The 19,291-nt window shown below is 41.4% G+C and overlaps 1 protein-coding gene across 1 annotated transcript; it reads right to left on the reverse strand.

The window, feature by feature from the left end:
* Positions 1-92: 92 nt before the first annotated feature.
* LOC139320843 (sushi, nidogen and EGF-like domain-containing protein 1) lies at positions 93-10,751 on the reverse strand. The gene is made up of 7 exons (XM_070949308.1): positions 10,645-10,751; positions 8,722-8,757; positions 7,191-7,321; positions 5,733-6,014; positions 3,582-3,719; positions 1,916-2,088; positions 93-262 (listed from the first exon to the last, which is right to left on the reverse strand). The coding sequence occupies exons 1-7, from the start codon at positions 10,679-10,681 to the stop codon at positions 259-261; spliced, it is 801 nt and encodes a 266-aa protein (XP_070805409.1). The 5' UTR covers positions 10,682-10,751; the 3' UTR covers positions 93-258.
* Positions 10,752-19,291: the final 8,540 nt, after the last annotated feature.

Consider the following 19,291-nt stretch of genomic DNA (forward strand, 5'->3'; position numbering starts at 1 on the left):
TACACACACACAACCTTTATATATGCACAGGCTGTCGTATTCACACATATAACAATGCATTTCTTTCTTGCACTCCACAATGGACACACCACTTATGTGAGTGCAATCATTTATTGCTAAATCTACAGTCAATGGCAGCTCCCGAAAACTTTTTCTTGTTCAAAGAGGGTAGCAGAGGGATTTCAGAAAGATGGCAGATGCTGTTCAACTTGTCCCAGGCTGGCATGGAGAAGCAGATTGTCTGCGTTGGAATGGTCTTCACCTGATGGAAAGAGATAACAGCAAAATAAGTAAGGGGCCATGGCAGTGGTGAAATCCTCCTTGGATCACCACTGGTTTGCTGCCCGTGCATGCACGGTGTGCACTAAAATCACACTGTGTGCATGCACAGTGCACACCAAACGTGCACTTCATGAGGAAAAAGAAGATTTCACTAAGTAAGTAAAACAGCGAGGGGGGGAAACAGCTGTGCTGCGTGGTTTAGCTTCGCTAGAAAGCAGGATTTCCTGCTTTCTAGCGAAGCTAAACCACGCGGCACAGCTGATTGTCGGAAATACCGGTTTGGATAAACTGGTAGCTTTTTTAAACTACCAGTTCAACCGAACCCATAGCTTTTTTTTACTACTGATTCACCCGAACCGGTAGTTTTTATCACTACCGGTTCACCCAAACCGGAATGAACTGGGAGCATTTCACCCCTGGGCCATGGATCTAGTAATTACTTACATATTTATCATCATCATCTTCCTTTTTTAAAAAATAATATTTATTAAATTTCCAAAGATTAAAATACACAGTACAAAAAGAAACATAATACACAAAAAAAAAAAGCAAGGAAAAAACACACACGAAAAACCCAAAAAATATAAACAACCAAAAACAAACATATCAAAATTTCAATACTAATAACAACTTTTCTGCATTGGTATCTCTAACCTATTTAACCTCTTTACACAAATTCTACTTCTAAATATCTGTATCTTAAACTTACATCTTTATTTAAATTATCTTGATTTCTATTTACAATTCAATCTCATAACAACAACATCCCTTAAATTTTATGTTTACTCTCCAGCCAGGAATACCATTTATTCCATATTAAATAGTACTTGGTATCCTCCCTCTCCTTCATTTCCATATATAATCTGTCCATCCCTGCACATTCGTATATTTTTTTATTATGATTTGATCTGAAAGGGTGTCCGGTTGTTTCCAATTTTGTGCTATCACAATTCTACTTGCCGTTAGTATGTGTAATATGATATATTGTATACTTTTCTGCATTTTCTTTTCCAGAATAACCAGGAGAAACAGTTCGGGCTTTCTTTCTATCTTCTGCCCTATTATTTCATCCAGCCATTTTTTAATCTTGCCCCAAAATTTCCTAATCTTAGGACAGGTCCACCACATGTGGTAGAATGTCCCTTGTTTGTGCCCACACCCCCAATAATTCGGAGACCTATTCAAGAACATCCTGGCTAATCTCTCTGGTGGTAAATGCCATCAGTAGAACATTATGTAAAGATTTTCTTTATAAGCAGCTGACATCGTTATTTATTTATTTATTTATTTATTTATTTATTTATTTATCGGACTTATAAGTAGTTTGTAATTTCTCTCCTATAATCTATCCCTATCACCATCATCTTTTAATGACCCCATAATCCTTTGTGGGGTGGAGTCTGGGCAACTGAATGGAGCAGAGTGTTTACTGGCCGGATGCCCTTCCTGACACCAATGCAGAGTTTTGTCCAGCAGTTATATTCTCAGCATGCCCAGAGAGAGAAATATCCGCCTCAACCTAGGATTGAACTCACAGCCTCCTGATTGTGAGGTGAGAGCTCCACCTCTAGGTCATTCCAATTTTTTACATATCTATCCTACTAGCCAATAAAAGAGAAGGTCTGACACTTACTTATTCAAGCAATCACTTTTTGCCGTGGGAACGCCAATAATTGACTTATCCACTTGAAACAGCCAGCGACCTGGTTCATCGACATTGCTGGTCTTCATAATATTGAGAATTTCAGGAGTTCGGGAACCAGGGATGTTGTAGTAATTTTCTTTGTCCCCGCTGTCAAAGCCAGCCTGGTGAAGAGGTAGAGAAAGAATGACATCCTTTCCTAATTAACACCCCAACAAACTTTCTCATTGGATTGCAAGTCTGGGTATCAATCATACAGTAGTGGCCAAAATTGTGGAAACCTTTTGGGAAAAGTGTATTTTCTAAAACTAGCTAATACTTACTTACTTACTTACTTTATTTGATTTATATACTGCCCTACTCCCGAAGGACTCAGAGCGGTGAACAGCCAAACAGTAAAAATACATAGATACAAAATTTAAAAACAAAGTAAAATCGAATTAAACAATTTGGCCCAGACAGATTAAAACACCCCAATCATTTAAAAACTGATTAAAATTTGCATAATTAAAAAGAGGGAAAAGATTAGGCCAGGCCCGCCTGGTGGAATAAAAAGGTCTTAAGAGCGCGGTGGAAGGTGCGCAGATCCGGGATCCTCCGTATCTCCAGGGGGAGTTCGTTCCAGTTCGTAGGTGCCCCCACAGAGAAGGCCCTCCCCCTAGGGGCCGCCAGTCGACATTGTTTGGCCGACGGCACCCAGAGGAGCCCCTCTCTATGAGAGCGTACCGGCCGGTGGGAGGCTATTGGTGGTAGTAGACGGTCCCGTAGATAATCAGGTCCTAAGCCATGGAGCGCTCTAAAGGTGGTAACTAAAACCTTGAAGCGCACCTGGAAGACCACCGGGAGCCAGTGCAGTTCGCGCAGGAGAGGTGTTACATGGGAACGCCATGTCGCTCCCATTACCACCCGCGTGGCCGCACTCTGCGCCAGTTGGAGCCTCCGGGTGCTCCTCAAGGGGAGCCCCATGTAATACCACCACTTTGTTTTTTAGTAGTGCCATAAAATTATATATCAATGGAAAGATAATCAAGAATGTAATGCAATAACTTATATGAAGGATTTTCTATTAGAATAGCAGTTACAGTATAAAGAAGAAAAGTGAAACACGTAGAAAAAATGAGATAGACAAAAATTATCCTCATAGAAAAAACGAGTTAGACAAAAATGATCACCCTGTCAATTAATACTTAGTTGGGTAACCTTTAGCATGAATTACAGCCTTACAACTACCTGTTCAGATTATATGTATGGCGGAAGAAATGGAAGCTAGGCTGGGCTTCCTTGGAGAAAGGATCAAACCGTTGCAGACATACACACATGTTTTCTGAAAGTAATAGCAAATCTTCAATTGCAAACTTTGACAATACACATCCAGAAAAAAACAGTTCCGTGATAGGCGGAAAGCTCTCTTAATGTTTGGTCCTGTAAAACCTGCCCCCATTGCTGTAGATAGCCTTCCTGTAAATATTTAGATTTTTTTTGAAGTTTTCTGAAGCTCACAAGAAAGGGGAAAAATCAGCAGCATAAAAGTATGAGTTGAGAAGGATAACTAAGGGCCACTTTTTGTATCTGTCCGCTTTGATTAAATGAGGTTGCATTGACTGGGCAAATATAACCCTGCATTTCTTGTTGCACCTTCAAGCTATCCCAAAACTACCTGAGCGGGGATTCCTCCAAGTCCTGTATAGATATCTCCATCGTTTCCAGTTCCAGTGGTCCACTGTATATCAGCATAATTCAGCAGGATGAAGGATATTTCTCCATCCGTAGCCAAGACAGCTTGAAAAGTGTTGACCTGCAACAAAAGGGGGGAAAATTGTATTTTAAGGCCTGGCTATTGTTGCAAAGGGGATGTGGTGGTGCAGTGGCTAAGACGCTGAGCTTGTCGATTGAAAGGTCGGCAATTCAGTGGTTTGAATCCCTAGTGCCACGTAACGGGGTGAGCTCCCATTACTTGTCCCAGCTTCTGCCAACCTAGCAGTTCGAAAGCACATAAAAAATGCAAGTAGAAAAATAGGGACCACCTTTGGTGGGAAGGTAACAGTGTTCCGTGCGCCTTTGGCGTTTAGTCATGCCGGCCACATGACCACGGAGACGTCTTCGGACAGCGCTGGCTCTTCGGCTTTGAAACAGAGATGAGCACCGCCCCCTAGAGTCGGGAACGACTAGCACATATGTGCGAGGGGAACCTTTACCTTTACCTTTATCGTTGCTTAGCAAAGTTGTTTCTAAAGGAGAGTCATCTTGGAGTTGAATTCAAGTCCTAGTGGTTAACAGAGTTGGGAGGGACCTCAGAGGTCTTCTAGTCCAACCTCCTGCTTAGGCAGGAAACCCTACACCACTTCAGACAAATGGTTATCCAATATCTTCTTAAAAACTTCCAGTGTTGGAGCATTTATAACTTCTGGAGGCAAGTTGTTCCACTGTTTAATTGTTCTAACTGTCAGGAAATTTCTTCTTAGTTCTAGGTTGCTTCTCTCATTAATTAGTTTCCACATTAGTTTCCCAATGAAACTTGATTAGTTTCATTTACTTTGAACATGTATCCTTGCAGTTCTCTTGATCCCATTAAAAAGATCACTCCTTTCGTTTGGTACACTGTCCAACGTCCAGGACCCATCCATGTACTGAACAGAGTTAATTCTACAGATAATCCTTGACTTAAGCCCTGCTTGTTTAATGATAGTTTGACATTATGGTGGCCTCAGAGAAAGTGATTTACAACCTGTCCTTGAATTTATGACAATCGTACAGCTCCAGCGGTCATACAATCACAATTTGGGCACTTGGCAACTGGCTTGCATTTAAAGTGGTTGCAGCAATCTTGTGGTCATGCGATCACAATTTGCCACCTTCCCAGGTGGCTTCCAACAAGGTCAATCTGGGAAGCTGGGTTCACTTAATGACCATGTAATTCACTTAATGACTGTGATAAAAAAGGGTAGTAAGTTGGATCTGATTAAGTGATGACAACTGGATCAATTTACAATAGAAAGTCTGCTTCCAATTGTGGTTGTAAATCAAGTCTACTTGACTTACAGATCTAGAAAGACGCTACTAGTCTTTCTAGATCGGCAAACTTGGCTATCCCTTTTTTTGCAGGATGATAGAGGTGCCATCTAGCATTGCATGTTGAGAATTATTTAGGAGATCCTCAACCCCTGGCCTGTGGCCCACTACTGTTCACGCATATGGAGCTGTGTGTGCTTGTGCATGTGCCTACCACTCACACAGAACCATTCCTTCCCCACCCCCAGTGGGCCACCAAGCTGGAAAGGTTTGGGGGTTGCTGATATGGATGATCAGTTCAGTGTTTCCTTTCCTTTCCTGATAAAAATATGGGTCTTCCCCAAAGATGAAGGGAAACATTTTGGATCCTTTTAGCGTGGGAACTTTAATTCTAGCCTGACTTTACTGCAGTCAGCATCTTTTAATAAAAGAACCTATCACTGCTACCAAATGGAGTCAAGGGTCTTTCTTTCCTAAGGGATCAGACTGGGGCAGGTCTGACAGTATTGAGACTAGAAAGACAATCTTAAAGTCATCCAGGGAGCCTCTATGGATTTAAGATGGACTTAATTCTGGGTCTTGGTGCTTCTTGTCCAACATTTTCACCTCTACCTCCATGGCTCTTGGACTGAGAGGGAAAGATTGACCCAAAGTCATCTAGTGAATTTTTGTGATGGGGAGGGGGGGGAGGCTGTAGTTCAGCACTTTTACCTCTACACTACATTTACTCTCAATAAATAAGCAGCAGCCACTGGAGGAGGAGGAAAGCTCTAGATTGCCATTATTGTGTGAGACCTACCTTGTCTGAAGCAGATCCGTAGTAGCCTACTTTGTCCCAGGTGGCAATAAACATCCACATGGGTGTGAAAGAAATATCAGGGTGGTACCGACTGAGGTCTGCAGCAAAACGGCTAAGCAGCACTGGGTCTTCGGTCTGTCTCCAGAAGATGCTCCCACTGACTCTATTGTCAACATCAGACCAAAATGGAGCAACAAAGGCTATTCCATTTTTCAGAGGGAAAGCATTAGGAGTGTACTCTGAGACATACGTTCCAAAAGAGACAACCCCATTGTTGTTGACCTGGAGAAATATAAAGCAAAGTGGTAGGCTGTGTTCATTTGACACACTCAATATTATTATGAAATTAGGCAATTTTCTAGAATCTTAAAAGACATTAAGATATAAACTAAGTAATCTGAGTTAACGTAGGATGCTGTCTCTCTTTCTCTTACACACACACACAATCTATCTATCTATCTATCTATCTATCTATCTATCTATCTATCTATCTATCTATCTATCTACCTACCCACCCACCCACCCACCCACCCACCCACCCATCCATCCATCCATCCATCCATCCATCCATCCATCCATCCTTCTGTCTGTTTGTCTATCTATCTATCTATCTATCTATCTATCTATCTATCTATCTATCTATCTATCTATCTATCTATCTCTATCCACACAACTCTCTCTCTCTCCACACACACTAACCAAAGTTAACTAGATGGTTAGCAAATGGGAACAACAGGTTGCAATAGTTCCCATTGTTCCTTAACAGAAATCATGAAACTAGTGTAAGTTAATATCAGAGAAGGGGAACCTGTGGATCTCAAGATGCTGTAAAATTTTATTTCCCAACATCGTCATCTTCAGTTGGACCTATTGGGACCTGGAGGTCAACACTGGGAGCCCCATACACTTATCGCACTGATTTCTACTGTGCTCATGATTGAATGTATTTAGGTGACTGTAGATTGCTCATATCCCACCCATTCATTCTCATAAAGGCATATTAGTGGGCAAGTATTAGTTGTGACTCTTACCTATCCAGGAAGCTATTTTAGAAATGAAAGCCATGGGGAGTTTGGTCATCCCCAGCTACCTCAGCAAATGTTACAACTTGTCTCTCCAGAGAGGTATAAAGAAATTCTGCATTAAGCAGGGGTAGGTTCTACTTACCTTTACTACCGGTTTGCAATGGGATCGCACGTGCACCAAGCTTCTGCAAGTGCACCAAGGTTCTGCACATGCGCAGAAGCTTCTGCGCATGTGCAGATTGCCTATGATGACATCTGGGGCAACGGGCAGAGCCTCCCTCTGGTTTTACTACCGGTTCTTGCAAACCGGCCTGAACCACTGGCATTAAGGCGTATTTAGAGTCAGGGGGTGGGTGGACAAGCTGAGTTGAGCAACCCGTTTCTTAGTTTCTATAAAGAAATACGAGGTTTATATCTGGCAGGTGTTACATACAAAAAGGAAGTTGTATTTCTTGCCGTAGAAGGAGAATGGCATTTTGATGGAGATCTTTGGAGAATTCCCATCATCAGCTACTGGGTTTTCTGAGTCACCTTGGGTTTTTCCATAAGGATAGAGCAATGATGCTAGAATAAGAGAGAACATCACTGGTTTACAAAAGCAGGTATGTTCAGACCTTGGCATTTCTCCTCCCTCTCCAAACTGCTATCTGAAACATCGATTTCTACAGATGTTGCTCATTCTAAATTCCCTTCCTGCCTCCACCTGGGTTGGATACTGGTCTTCAAAAAAACCATCTTTGGTTTTGGGATTTTCAACCGTTAGCTGATTGTTCCGTTGATGGCCTACTGGGAATTTTCTAACCAGGGGTGGGATGCTGGGGGCTTGCAGGGGTTCAGGAGAACCTCTAGCTAAGATTTTGTGCAGTTTGGAGAACCCCCAAATCCCACTCCTGGCTGGTCCTACCCACCCTGCCCCTCCCCTCCCAGGAGTCCCCACATGGCCTGTTTTGGATACAGGTAAGTGCAGGGCATGCGCGGAGGCTCGGGGAGGGTGAAAAACGGGCCTACTGGAAGTTCAGGAAGGCCAGAAACAAGTCCGTTTCCAACCTCCAGAGGGACTCCGGAGCCTGGGGAGGCTGTTTTTGCCCTCCTGGAAGCTTGACAAAAGCCTCCGGAGCCCAGGGAGTGCAAAAACACATCCCCCCACCGTGGTGCAGGAGGCCAACTAGGCCACGCCCACCATGGCCACGCCCACCCAGCAACCGGGCAGAAAACCCCTTGCTAAAATTTTTGAAGCCCACCTCTGAATGTAACCCCGATCTCTATTCACAAATGGCTAGTTCATGATTGCTCTTGGCAGGATCTCTGGTCAATTGATGGTTTAATTTGGGGAGTGACCAATAGGGGCCAGTAGAAATTTGTTATTAATATAACAGCAGTAGGTCTCTAACATTTTGTGCAGAATATTCTATGATTTTCCAACTTTTTTTTTTTTTGGATTTTAAAGATTGATTACCAATATTCAACTGCAATCTCATCTGAGTTCTGCTTACAAAGGTATTGATGGCATCAATGGGAGTTTAGAAATTTGCCAGTTGATCCCATCACAATAAAACAGACTATGGTCATAAAGAAGTTCGTACTTGCACTCAGATGGGTGTGAGAAGAATTCTTTTGAGACCTTGCCGTCCAGTATAGCAGGTCTCGGAAGAAACATCTGGGCATATATGAAGGTGTAAGGCTACCTTCTCTAACTTGAATGTCCTCTCGATGTGTAAACTTCCAACTCCTAGAATTCTCCCAACAGCATGGCTGCCGTGAGACTTCTGGGAGGTGTAGTTCATACACCTGGAGAACATGATGAGGGCAAGGTTGATCTGGAATGTGGGAGATTATTTTTGGATGAAGCTAACTCTGATCCTTGTCCTGGGATCAACTTCCACCATTCTACTTGTTTCAGCATAGCATTGTTTTTGGCCCTGGAAAATTCCCTAGTCAGATTGATGGATTCAACTAAAACTTACTATTTGGGCTTGCAGTCAGACAAGGCAACGCCAATCCTGAAAAAAAGTAGAAAAAAAAATGCAATCAGATCTGGAGTGTTTTTATTCATGTATGTAAACCCAGATACATGCAAACATTCCTTATTCAGTAATTTTAATTAAAATAAGAATGAACATGACTGAAAACCACTTTGATTCAAAAGTAGAAGATAGAAACACAGATAGATTTTTCTGGAGGTCTAAAGATCTGTTGTGCAATGTCAAACGAGGAACTCAGAATACAGAAAGTGGAATAATTTTCAGATGAGCTTGTACATGTTTGACATGTGAGTTCCTCTTGGACATAATCTTCTTAAAAAGAATAGGACTTGTGCTGACGGTAGTACTTTCTGTAATGCTCCCATAGTCAGAAAGGAGTACCATCAAGTCCACCCATTCTACGTAGCTATGTCCTGATCTCTGCTAAAACCTCCTTGTAGTCACCAAACCCAAAGTAGCATCCTTCAGATGGAAACTGAACAAGGAGTGATTCAACCTGGAAATAAGGAGAAATTTTCTGACAGTGGGAACATTCAACCAATGGAACCGTTTGCCTACAGAAGTTATGGGAGCTTCATCACTGGAAGCTTTCAAGAAGAGACTGGGCTGCCATTTGTAAGAAATTGTGTGGGGTTTCCTGCACTAGATGGACTAGATTACCTACAAGGTCCCTTCCAACTCTGTAAATCTAAATCTAAATCTAAATCAACTAAATCTGATGGATGCCTTCAGGTTTCCTTATCCAAGTGCCCTCCAGACATGTTACCATTCCCCAAATGACTAGCCAGCATGGCCAAGAAATGGATGGCAAATTCTCCAAGCTATCTCGAAAATGCCAGAATGGAGAAGGATATTTCAGAGGATTAAGTTGCCTGTCCTTTGGAATAAGAATAATCTACTTATTTATTAGATCCATAGGAATGTTAGGCTACACTAAAACTGAACTCAGCAATCCAGGAAGTTATAAGAATTCAGCTTTTATCTTTATAGGCTGGAAGGACAAGTTCATTCTGTTATGATGTCATTTGAAGCATTGCATATTAAGATGACTATAGTATTTTATAACTTAGGCTGAGTGTTGGCATGTTGTATGAACAATCAGATCACATAGCCACATGTGTTCTTTCCATTCCATTGTGCTTCATAGTATTAAAACTTAAAAACAATCTAAAGTTTTGTATTTTTTTTTATTAGATTTATATACCGCCCTACTCCCGAAGGACTCAGGGCGGTGAACAGGCACAAAATAAAATACATAAATACAAAAGTTAAAAGATATAATTAAAACCAGATTAAATAATTTAGCCATTTATTAAGGTGGTTAGTCCAATTATTTATTTTATTTTATTTTATTTTATATCAAATTTATATATCGCCCTTCTCCCTGAGGACTCAGGGCAGTGTACAGCCAAAGTAAAAACATAAACTACAAACATTAAAATACAATTAAAAAGATATATATATTTGGCCCCATAATTAAAAGCAATGACAAAACAATTAAAAACATTTTAAAAAAAGTATTAGGCCAGCCCGGCTTGCTGAAAAAAGAAAGTTTTAAGGGCACGGCGGAATCATGTTCTGATTTTTTATTAACTACATTATGCAGTTATCAATTTTTAACTCTTCTTGTGGGTTAAAAAAGTCACTTAGGAGCTCTTGGGTTTAAACGGAGATGCTCTCATTTTAATTATCTAGCTTTGATGATCGTACAGTACGACGATAACCTGTTAAAATATGTTTTAACATATTTAAATGCTTTTTACCTCTATAAGATAGCAGGGTGGACTATTATTACATGAAATTGATCTGAAATCCAACTTCCTTTTCGGGAATTGAAATTAGGCTCGATCTGCCATTTGTAGGGAAGAAAACCAACAACCCCCAACATTTCAGATCTTCACTTACCCGCTGCTAGTAGTAGGAAAATATAAAAGCTCTCCATCGTGTTCCTTTTTTTGGTTGAATGAATGTCTGCAAGGTTGTTGCAGTGACCTGTGGTGCCTTCGTTTTCTTGTACGGTAAGAAAAAGCCAACATGCGTTGTGTGTGTGTGTGTATATATATATGTATCTCCACACACAAAGACCCACATATGCATCTGCCACACCTAGGTTTACAAAGGCAACAAATGTTTCTCACAAAGGAAAAGGAACCTTAACCAAACAAAAATGCGTTGGAACATTTCAATCCATTGTATGAACTTCCCCGTCTTTTGTGAGAAGCCGTCAACACCAGAATTGATGGGCAGTCCAGCTTCCTGGGCTGAGTCACGGCAGAAGGAAGAAATGGTCACACTTCTTAAACATTGAAAAACAAATTTGTTCCAGGTATTGTTGGGCCCTGAATGCCAAACCGCTGCGAACCCCCAGCAGCCCACCTGTGCAAATAACCGCTGAGCAGAATAGTTATCGGTGGCATTTCCAAAGACCCTGCTTAGAGATTCTGGTCTCCACATTCAGGCCTGTATGAGGGAAAGATCTCAGATGAGGCAATTGTGGAGATGCAGTGCCACTGAATGATTGTGAGGAATCCTTTTGAAGTCTAGACACTGGGTCTCCCAGTGAGCAATTTTGAAAGTATGGAGAAAAGACAAGCTGAAATTCTCTCATTATTATTTTTTTTTTTTGTCTTCAAGAGGGAAAAATGGAAAAACAGGGGAGCAGAGACATTGCATGTATGAGTATGTGACAATGAAAGATCAAGCCTACACAAGAGTCCATAAATGAAGCAGTGCGATTAGCTAATCGTGTGATCTCCGATCTTCCAACTACAAAATATAATCCATATGGAATGATTATTGATCTGCAAATGCGGTGGTGTAAAGACATCCGAGTTCTCTTCTCAACTCAGTATTTTTATCTGGTTTTTTTTAAAACCCTAAAATTAATCATCTGTGTTTGTTTTACAAGAAAAGTAAACTTGCTTGCTTTCTTTACAAATGAAAAAGGGAGATTGTTTGGTGTTCTGCTGGTTGACAGTAATGAAATATTTGCTTTAATGTCTCATTTGATGCCAAAGTCCCGTCTCCAGCTTTATTTTCAAGGCGGTGGTTATTTTCTGTAATCTGAGAAATGAATTTGAATCCTTTGCCCATGACTATAATAATAATTAGTAATTATTAATGTATAGATAAAATGAGCTCACCAACATTGAAGAACAACCTAGAACGAAGCAGAAATCCCCTGACATTGAGAACAATTAAGCAGTGGAACATCTTGCCTCCAGAAGTTGTGGATGCTCCATCACTGGAGGTTTTTAAGAAGAGATTGGACAACCATGTGTCTGACATGACATAGGGATTCCTGCCTGAGCAGGGGGTTGGATTAGAAGACCTCCAAGTAAAAGGTGTGAGAAATGATGATGGGAGTTGTAATCCAAGAACATCTTCTCTATTGCCACCTTCAAGTTCAAGGTTGGACAACTTCTTCATTGGAGAACTAGAGAATTCATCATTGGCCAGCTGGTTGTCCTCCTACAGTGGGGAAAAAAAGGTGGAGAGATAGAAGGGGCCATTTTGGGGGAGTCAGGATTTCTGGCTGAGCAATATTAAAGAATGTCAGAGTATGAATGTTCATAGACTGGAATAGACATGGCAACAGGTCAGCCAATGGGGACTGTTTGGAAACTGAAACATAGTCTTTGTTTGTATGGGGCCATAAGAGACAGTTTGGAGTCTGGTCGTAGCTTAGACTTGCTGAACTTTATTTAAGAGTTGGTTTGGCTTCTGTAATGGCTGCCTCTGTACAATATATTAGCCTCTGTATCTCTCTACTCTGTAATGATTTGCTGCTATGAATATTGCTTCTGTGTTCCTGATATTGTATGCTGAATCCTGCTGAAGTTCATTTACTTGTGTGTTGGTTGGATGTGCTGCAAACTCTGACAAAGAAAGTTATGGTTCTCCCAGCTCTGTAGTAGTACTTTCCTAGTCCAGCAAATGGAACCTGCAATCAAAGTTTGGGTTCCACCAGATTTATTTCTATAGGTTTGCAATGAAATTACTTCTGGAAGCATTCCCCACCCCCTCCTCATAATGCCTTCTTCAGCCCAGTAATGGGTTACCCCCGGTTTCGACTGGTTTGCAAGAACTGGTAGTAAAACCGGCAGGAGGCTCCGCCCACTGACCCGGATGTCATCATAGGTGATCTGGCATGCGCAGAAGCTTCTGCGCATGTGCAGAAGAGTGCGCGTGTGCAGAAGAGTGCGCGTGTGATGCGAACCAGTAGTAAAGGTAAATAGAACTCACCCCTACTCCAGCCCCATGCGCACCCACTTTGGGACAAATCTGAATGAACAACTTGGAAATGACTTGAGGGTCAAACATACTTTTGGATCAAAATCACATTCTCATGTGTAGCAGATATCCAAATAAATTGAGCATCAGCAAAAAAAGAAAGAGAGCTAGACAGAGTAAGGTAAATTTCTCAAACGTTGCCTTGCGAAAGAGCCAATGTGCTGAGCCAGCAAGATGCACAAAATAACTAGAAGCTGAAGGCTGTTATTAGCGTCCGGGTGAAATTGTGTGCTAAAATGAGGTGAGGGAAATGGATATAAAGATCCAGCCTGGGATTTCAACGGGGAAGAAGTGAGGGGAAATATCTGCCTCTCATATATTAATTTTGATCTGGCCATTCGAATCTGTGGTTACAAATCTCCAAGCGTCCGCAGAACCGATTGCAGAGTTTCCTAATAATGCAACTATCTTGTGGAACAGATGACATACTTCTCTAAAATGGCACAGGGCAGCCGCATGGAACCTAAAGGGAAATCATTTCTCTCAAAGAAATTGCACATCGTTCCTTTTAGCCAATATCCTTTTAACAGAACGATGTTACGATATAGACACTGAAGGGGCAGCAGCCCACAGGATGTAATGCCTCTAGAAATCTGACCAAAAAAAAAAAGGAACTTAAATTCAAATAAATCCCACTTGGTTAACAGCATGCACACTTTGCAAAATCCCTCACCATCAACCCAGGCCAAAAAAAAATAAAAAATAAAATTAAAAAAGCTCCTTTATCTCTCTCTTCTACTTCCATCTACAAAGGCATTTGTAATGGCAAGAAACCTCATTTAAAAAAAATATATATATATGTCCTGGGCTTAGCTGTGGGACTAAGGGTAAAGTTTACAAGGGGCTAATTTTCCAGTTAACGTTTTGGCAGCCCAACTTTTCGACTGCTGTCGGAAAAGTCACTCAGTGTTATCTTTTTAACAATGGGCAATGAATTTTTGAAGGTTGAAGACAGTCTGTGGGATAAGCTGATGCAGTTTCAAGAAATAATATGCCCATTTCTGGAGCTTCTCTGCTCTGAGGTAAATTGGCTAGAAACCTTCCATGTCTGCTTTTCTTTGTTATTTCCATGGAAGGTATGTATTGTACGTATTTTCTCCATACATTTGAATGGGAAATAATCCCTGAAAATCCCGTCGGAATAAAAGCCAGGCAGAGAAAATGTAGCAGGTTGCACCAGAAACCCAGTATTTACCTGAATTTTGGATGCTATCTAACAGTAGCATCACCTCTGCTTGAGGTGATGAAAACAAGCATACACAGATCAGGGAAAGGTATAGTACAATGGGTCTGAAAAGCAAGTTTTCTAAGAGATGAGTGAAATTTCTTCTTGGAGCCTTTTTAAAGATCCTTTTTTCCACTCCTGAAAATAATGTCTTGATTTATTTGCATGTCAGATGCATCAAACCTTGTTGCAGGCTGGATTAAAGTTTCTCTCCCAGGTGTTTGGTATTAGAATGAAATCAGACCAACAGTAAAGCTTCATTGCTTTTCTCAAGCAAAGCTAGCTACACACACACACAAACACACACACACACACACAAACTGACATTCACGCTTACCTAGATAATGCAATATTAATGCAATATCGGGTTTTCAATTTCAGGTATATAGAATGTGAAGGATGTGTGTTTGTGTTTTTATTTTTATAGTTATAATGTACACTGAAGAGGGCATTTAATTTCATTATACGATGTGCAATGACAATAAACTAAACTAAACTAAACTAAACTAAACTAAACTAAACTAAACTAAACTAAACTAAACTAAACTAAAATAAAATAAAATAAACTAATCCTGGGAGCACACAACTGTACTTGGCAAGGCACCAATTTGGAGAAGTTAGGCTCAAATTTCTTTCTTTGCTTACTTAGTTTTATACAAAGGCTTGTTTCTCGGAAATAGAAATCTTGTCCTGTAGCCATGAATCAGCTGAGATTCTTGAAAAACCAGTAACTTTCTCCTTGTTCTCTGCTTTATTTATCAGGACTTTATTTATTTATGCACCAAAGACAAATTCCTTGTGTGTCCAATCACACTTGGCCAATAAAGAATTCTATTCTATTCTATTCTATTCTATTCTATTCTATTCTATTCTATTCTATTCTATTCTATTCTATTCTATTCTATTCTATTCTATTCTACTGGTTGCAATTACCAGAACTTTCAGCTTACTCCCCTTGCCTCTCTTTGTGATTTTCTTACTCTGCATACATGCTGGCTCTGCCTTGAGCTCAGGACAAGAGTGTTCATCAACTTATAAAGATAGCTCTGCTTTGGTCTGGTGTAGGACATTCACTCCTCCCCTTGTCATCAAACTAAGCTACATACGCCATAAACGAGGCAAGCTCTCAACTCCATCAGAGCACGCACTATTGGTAATCATAAATGTTTGCAGCATTAAAAAGAAATAGCATTAATACTCAAAGCCTTGTAGATTTCTCTCCCGGAGCATCTTAAAAGGCACTGCATTCCTAAAAGCATCCTGATAAGAATTAAAAGGCAGAGTAGAATTTACATCCCGGAGTAAACAGAGAAAGGTTTTTAACACCCTGGTGAAGCAAAGGGTTTAAAAGTCATGGTTGGGTTGGCATGTAGGAATAGAATCATTGCCTTCAGCATGGCTTCCGTGTGATGATAGCAAGCCATCAAATTGGTGTTGACACGTAGCAACCACAGATAGGTTTTTTCTTCAGGGCAATCTGAAGATTGTTCCAATGGTACAGAAATTGCCATTATAACTGAGTCCATTCACCTTGATACTGGTGAGGATGAGCCATGGTGGCGCAGTGGTTAGAGTGCAGTACTGCAGGCTACTTCTGCCGGCTGCCGGCTGCCTGCAATTTGGCAGTTCAAATCTCACCAGGCTCAATGTTGACTCTGCCTTCCATCCTTCTGAGCAGGGGTGAAATCCAGCAGGTTCTGACAGGTTCTGAAGAACCAGTAGCGGAAATTTTGAGAAGTTCGGAGAACTGGTAGCGGAAATTTTGAGTAGTTCGGAGAACCGGCAAATACCGCCTCTGGCTGGCCCTAAAGTGGGGAGGGAATGGAGATTTTGCAGTATCCTTCCCCTACCACACCCACCAAGTCACGCCCACCAAGCCACACCATGCCCACCAAGCCATGGCCACAGAACCGGTAGTAAAAAAATTTGGATTTCACCATTGCTTCTGAGGTGGGTAAAATGAGGACCCAAAATTGTTGGGGGCAATAGGCTGACTCTGTAAACTTAGAGAGGGCTATAAGGAACTGTAAAGCAGTATATAAGTCTAAATGCTATTGCTATTGCTACTGGTTGTCCTTTTTTTCTCTTTCATCCACTTTCCCCACCCCTTTAGACTTCTCCAAAAGACAAAGTCTTTGCATAAAGTATCGCAAATACAATTTAAGCCTAATTATATGTGCCTCACAGGAGAACTCTGGTTAGATTTGTTCTTTGACAAAATTCCACTGGATCTTCCTTACTTTTTACCTCTTCCTTATTTTACCCTTCTTGACTAGAGAAGCTATTTTTACGTCAACGCTAAAGTCTTCAGACAGGGTTTTGAATTATTGAAGGAGAGTTGCATTATTTCCTGTTCCATTACTATATATTCTATCTATTTAGTGTTCCTTTTTTAATTTGCTTTTTGTTTTGCATTTGTGTCACAAGTACCAAGGTGCTTCCGGGTTGAAAGGATTAGCCAGTGACATTACCATTGCCTAAAGTTGCCCAGTTAGAGACTCCCAGAATAGCTGGAATAAAGGACGGGAGCTCACGACAGCACTTGGGTCTCAAATGTGGGTTTGCTAACCTTCACTGTCCTAACCACTCGAGTGTCCAATGTCCTAACCACTTGAGCTACCGTACTCCAATCTGTGGGTTGAAAATCTTTATAACCCAATCTGCAATTGGGAATTCTTATCAGCCAAGTGCTACAATTGCAGAAAGAGCCAGAAAGATACAATGCTTATTTATTTATTTATTTGCAGATATTTACATTACACTCATGGGTGATCAAAGGATGTTTGGGTAAAGCTAACATACAACTCATTCTATACTTCTCTGGAAGAATTCCTAGCCCTTAAGACAAATCTGCTTCCAGTAAAATACAGCCAGAAAGGAAACTCTTGAACATAAGTGAAAAATTCCTTCATAATCCCCTTTCGTTTCAAAGCAATCATAGATGATTAGACTACTGTAAATAGTGGTAAACAACATCAGGTTACCAAGGAGATTCAAGGGCAAGTAGGATTCCTGGAACTTCCTTATCATAACGAAGTAGTTAAATGAACAAACTTCGTTATAGTGTATAATTAAACTGTAGAGGTCTACTTATTAGAAATATAAAGATAACTTCTCATCTTTACCCTTGGAGCTAAATAATTGTCTATGTAATTGGCTCTAAAACTGTATTGCACAAGTATACTTGGTCTCCTAAGATTAGATCCAGTGACTCACTACATTAAAAATTATTGTGAAATGATTGATTGGATCCTTTCCTCAAACCCCATCCAAGTTTATTCGGGGCTGTTTCTACCAGGGGTGGGCTTCAAAAATTTTAGCAAGGGGTTCTCTGCCCGGTTGCTGGGTGGGCGTGGCCATGGTGGGCGTGGCCTACTCGGTCTCCTGCACCACGGTGGTGGTGGAGGACATTTTTGCCCTCCCCAGGCTCCAGAGGCTTTCTTTGAGCTTCTGGGAGGGCGTAAACAGCCTCCCCAGGCTCTGGAGGCTTGAACTTCCGGTAGGCCCATTTTTCGCCTTCCCCGAGCCTCCATGCACGCCCTGCACTTACCTGCATCCAAAACGGGCTGTGTGGGGAGTCCTGAGAGAGGAGGGGCAGGGTCCAGCCAGGAGTGGGATTTGGGGGGTTCTCCAAACTGCACAAAATCTTAGCTAGAGGTTCTCCTGAACCTCTGCGAACCCCCAGCAGACCCACCCCTGGTTTCTACCACTGATCATTCTAAGACAAGAGTCCCCAGCCCCCAATCTGCAACCCGGTGGAAGTGGTGGGCGGGTGTGCACGTGAAGCCGTGTTTGTGAAAGTGGCCGGTGTGCAGCATGCAAAACCATCCTCTCTTAACTCTCCCTCACCCCGGCCACTGCCCCCAACGATCTGCCGAGCCAGAAAGGTTGGGGAATGCCATTGTAAGACAAATCCTGCGCAGGGCTTTGGCAAGAGCTCGCTATTTAGCAATAAAACCCACAAAGTGTTTTTTTAAGCACTTTTAAAATGCCTCCTTTCCCCCAAATCAAACATTGTTGAAGTGTTATCTGCAGGCCTTTCAGCCTCAGGGTGGACACCATACACTCCTCAACAGAAGGGTTAGATAATGTTGTTGTTCAAGTTGGGATGGCTGAATCAACCGTACAAACTATGGTCATCTATCTTGTGTTGATTAATGATGATCATAAATTGGACGTGATTCCTTCTGGTGTTTTTTCCTCCTCCCCTACCAGTAACTGCAGCCTTTGGGGTTTCTTCATTTCTCTGGCAGCAACCTTAGTGGTTGTCTTGTTTTTGACCTTGTGGGTGTTTTCCCTCTCATTTCTGTGAATGCTGCTCCCTATAAAAGAGGAAACAGCGGCAGGGAGGAAGAGGGCGAGCACAGACAGTGCTCCTCTTCTCTCCTCAAACCCAGAGAAATCTCCTCAGTGGTGGAAGGTAAGAGTTGCGACAGACATTTTGTCCTGTGCCTTTTGTATTCTCCATCATGCAACACGTAGCTTGAATCTGTATGATGGGAGGACCGAGCTCTCTTTTTCAACAGGTAGTTAATGCTCTATTCTGTTTTTTACCCTCCACCCCCCAGAGTTAAATTCCTTTTTGAAAAATAAACTGGTGTTCTTCTCTTGCATCTTGTCAAACAGGTTTCATTAGATTTACCTATAGACAAATATAGGCTAACAAGTTTCCTTAAATGGAAATAATGGCTATTTTCAATCACACAAGGAAATAGGCTGTCTGCCACAGAGTATTGAGTCAGGTATTGGATCCTGTGCGAGGAGAAAATTTTGCTTTGTTTACTTGCTTGGGGAGTAATTTTTTTTCTCTAATTGTATAGGAGAAATTGCCTATCTCTTCCTTAACAGTTTGGAAAGATCTGGAGATTAAAAAAAAAAACAAAATACTGCCCACAGAGGAAACCAAAATGGAGAGCTGCCTTGGGTCCCAGAACTGGTGCTAAATTTTGAACTGTATTTATTTGGGGCAGGGGAGGTAGGGAAAGGGAGGGGGAGATAACCAAACAAATGGGAAAGGCTTGCCCTCTTGACTTC

Source organism: Pituophis catenifer, unplaced genomic scaffold (assembly GCF_029215685.1).
Source record: "Pituophis catenifer annectens isolate HBS135680 unplaced genomic scaffold, rPitCat1.0.hap2 SCAF_9, whole genome shotgun sequence".
In the NCBI taxonomy this organism is placed as follows: domain Eukaryota; kingdom Metazoa; phylum Chordata; class Lepidosauria; order Squamata; family Colubridae; genus Pituophis; species Pituophis catenifer.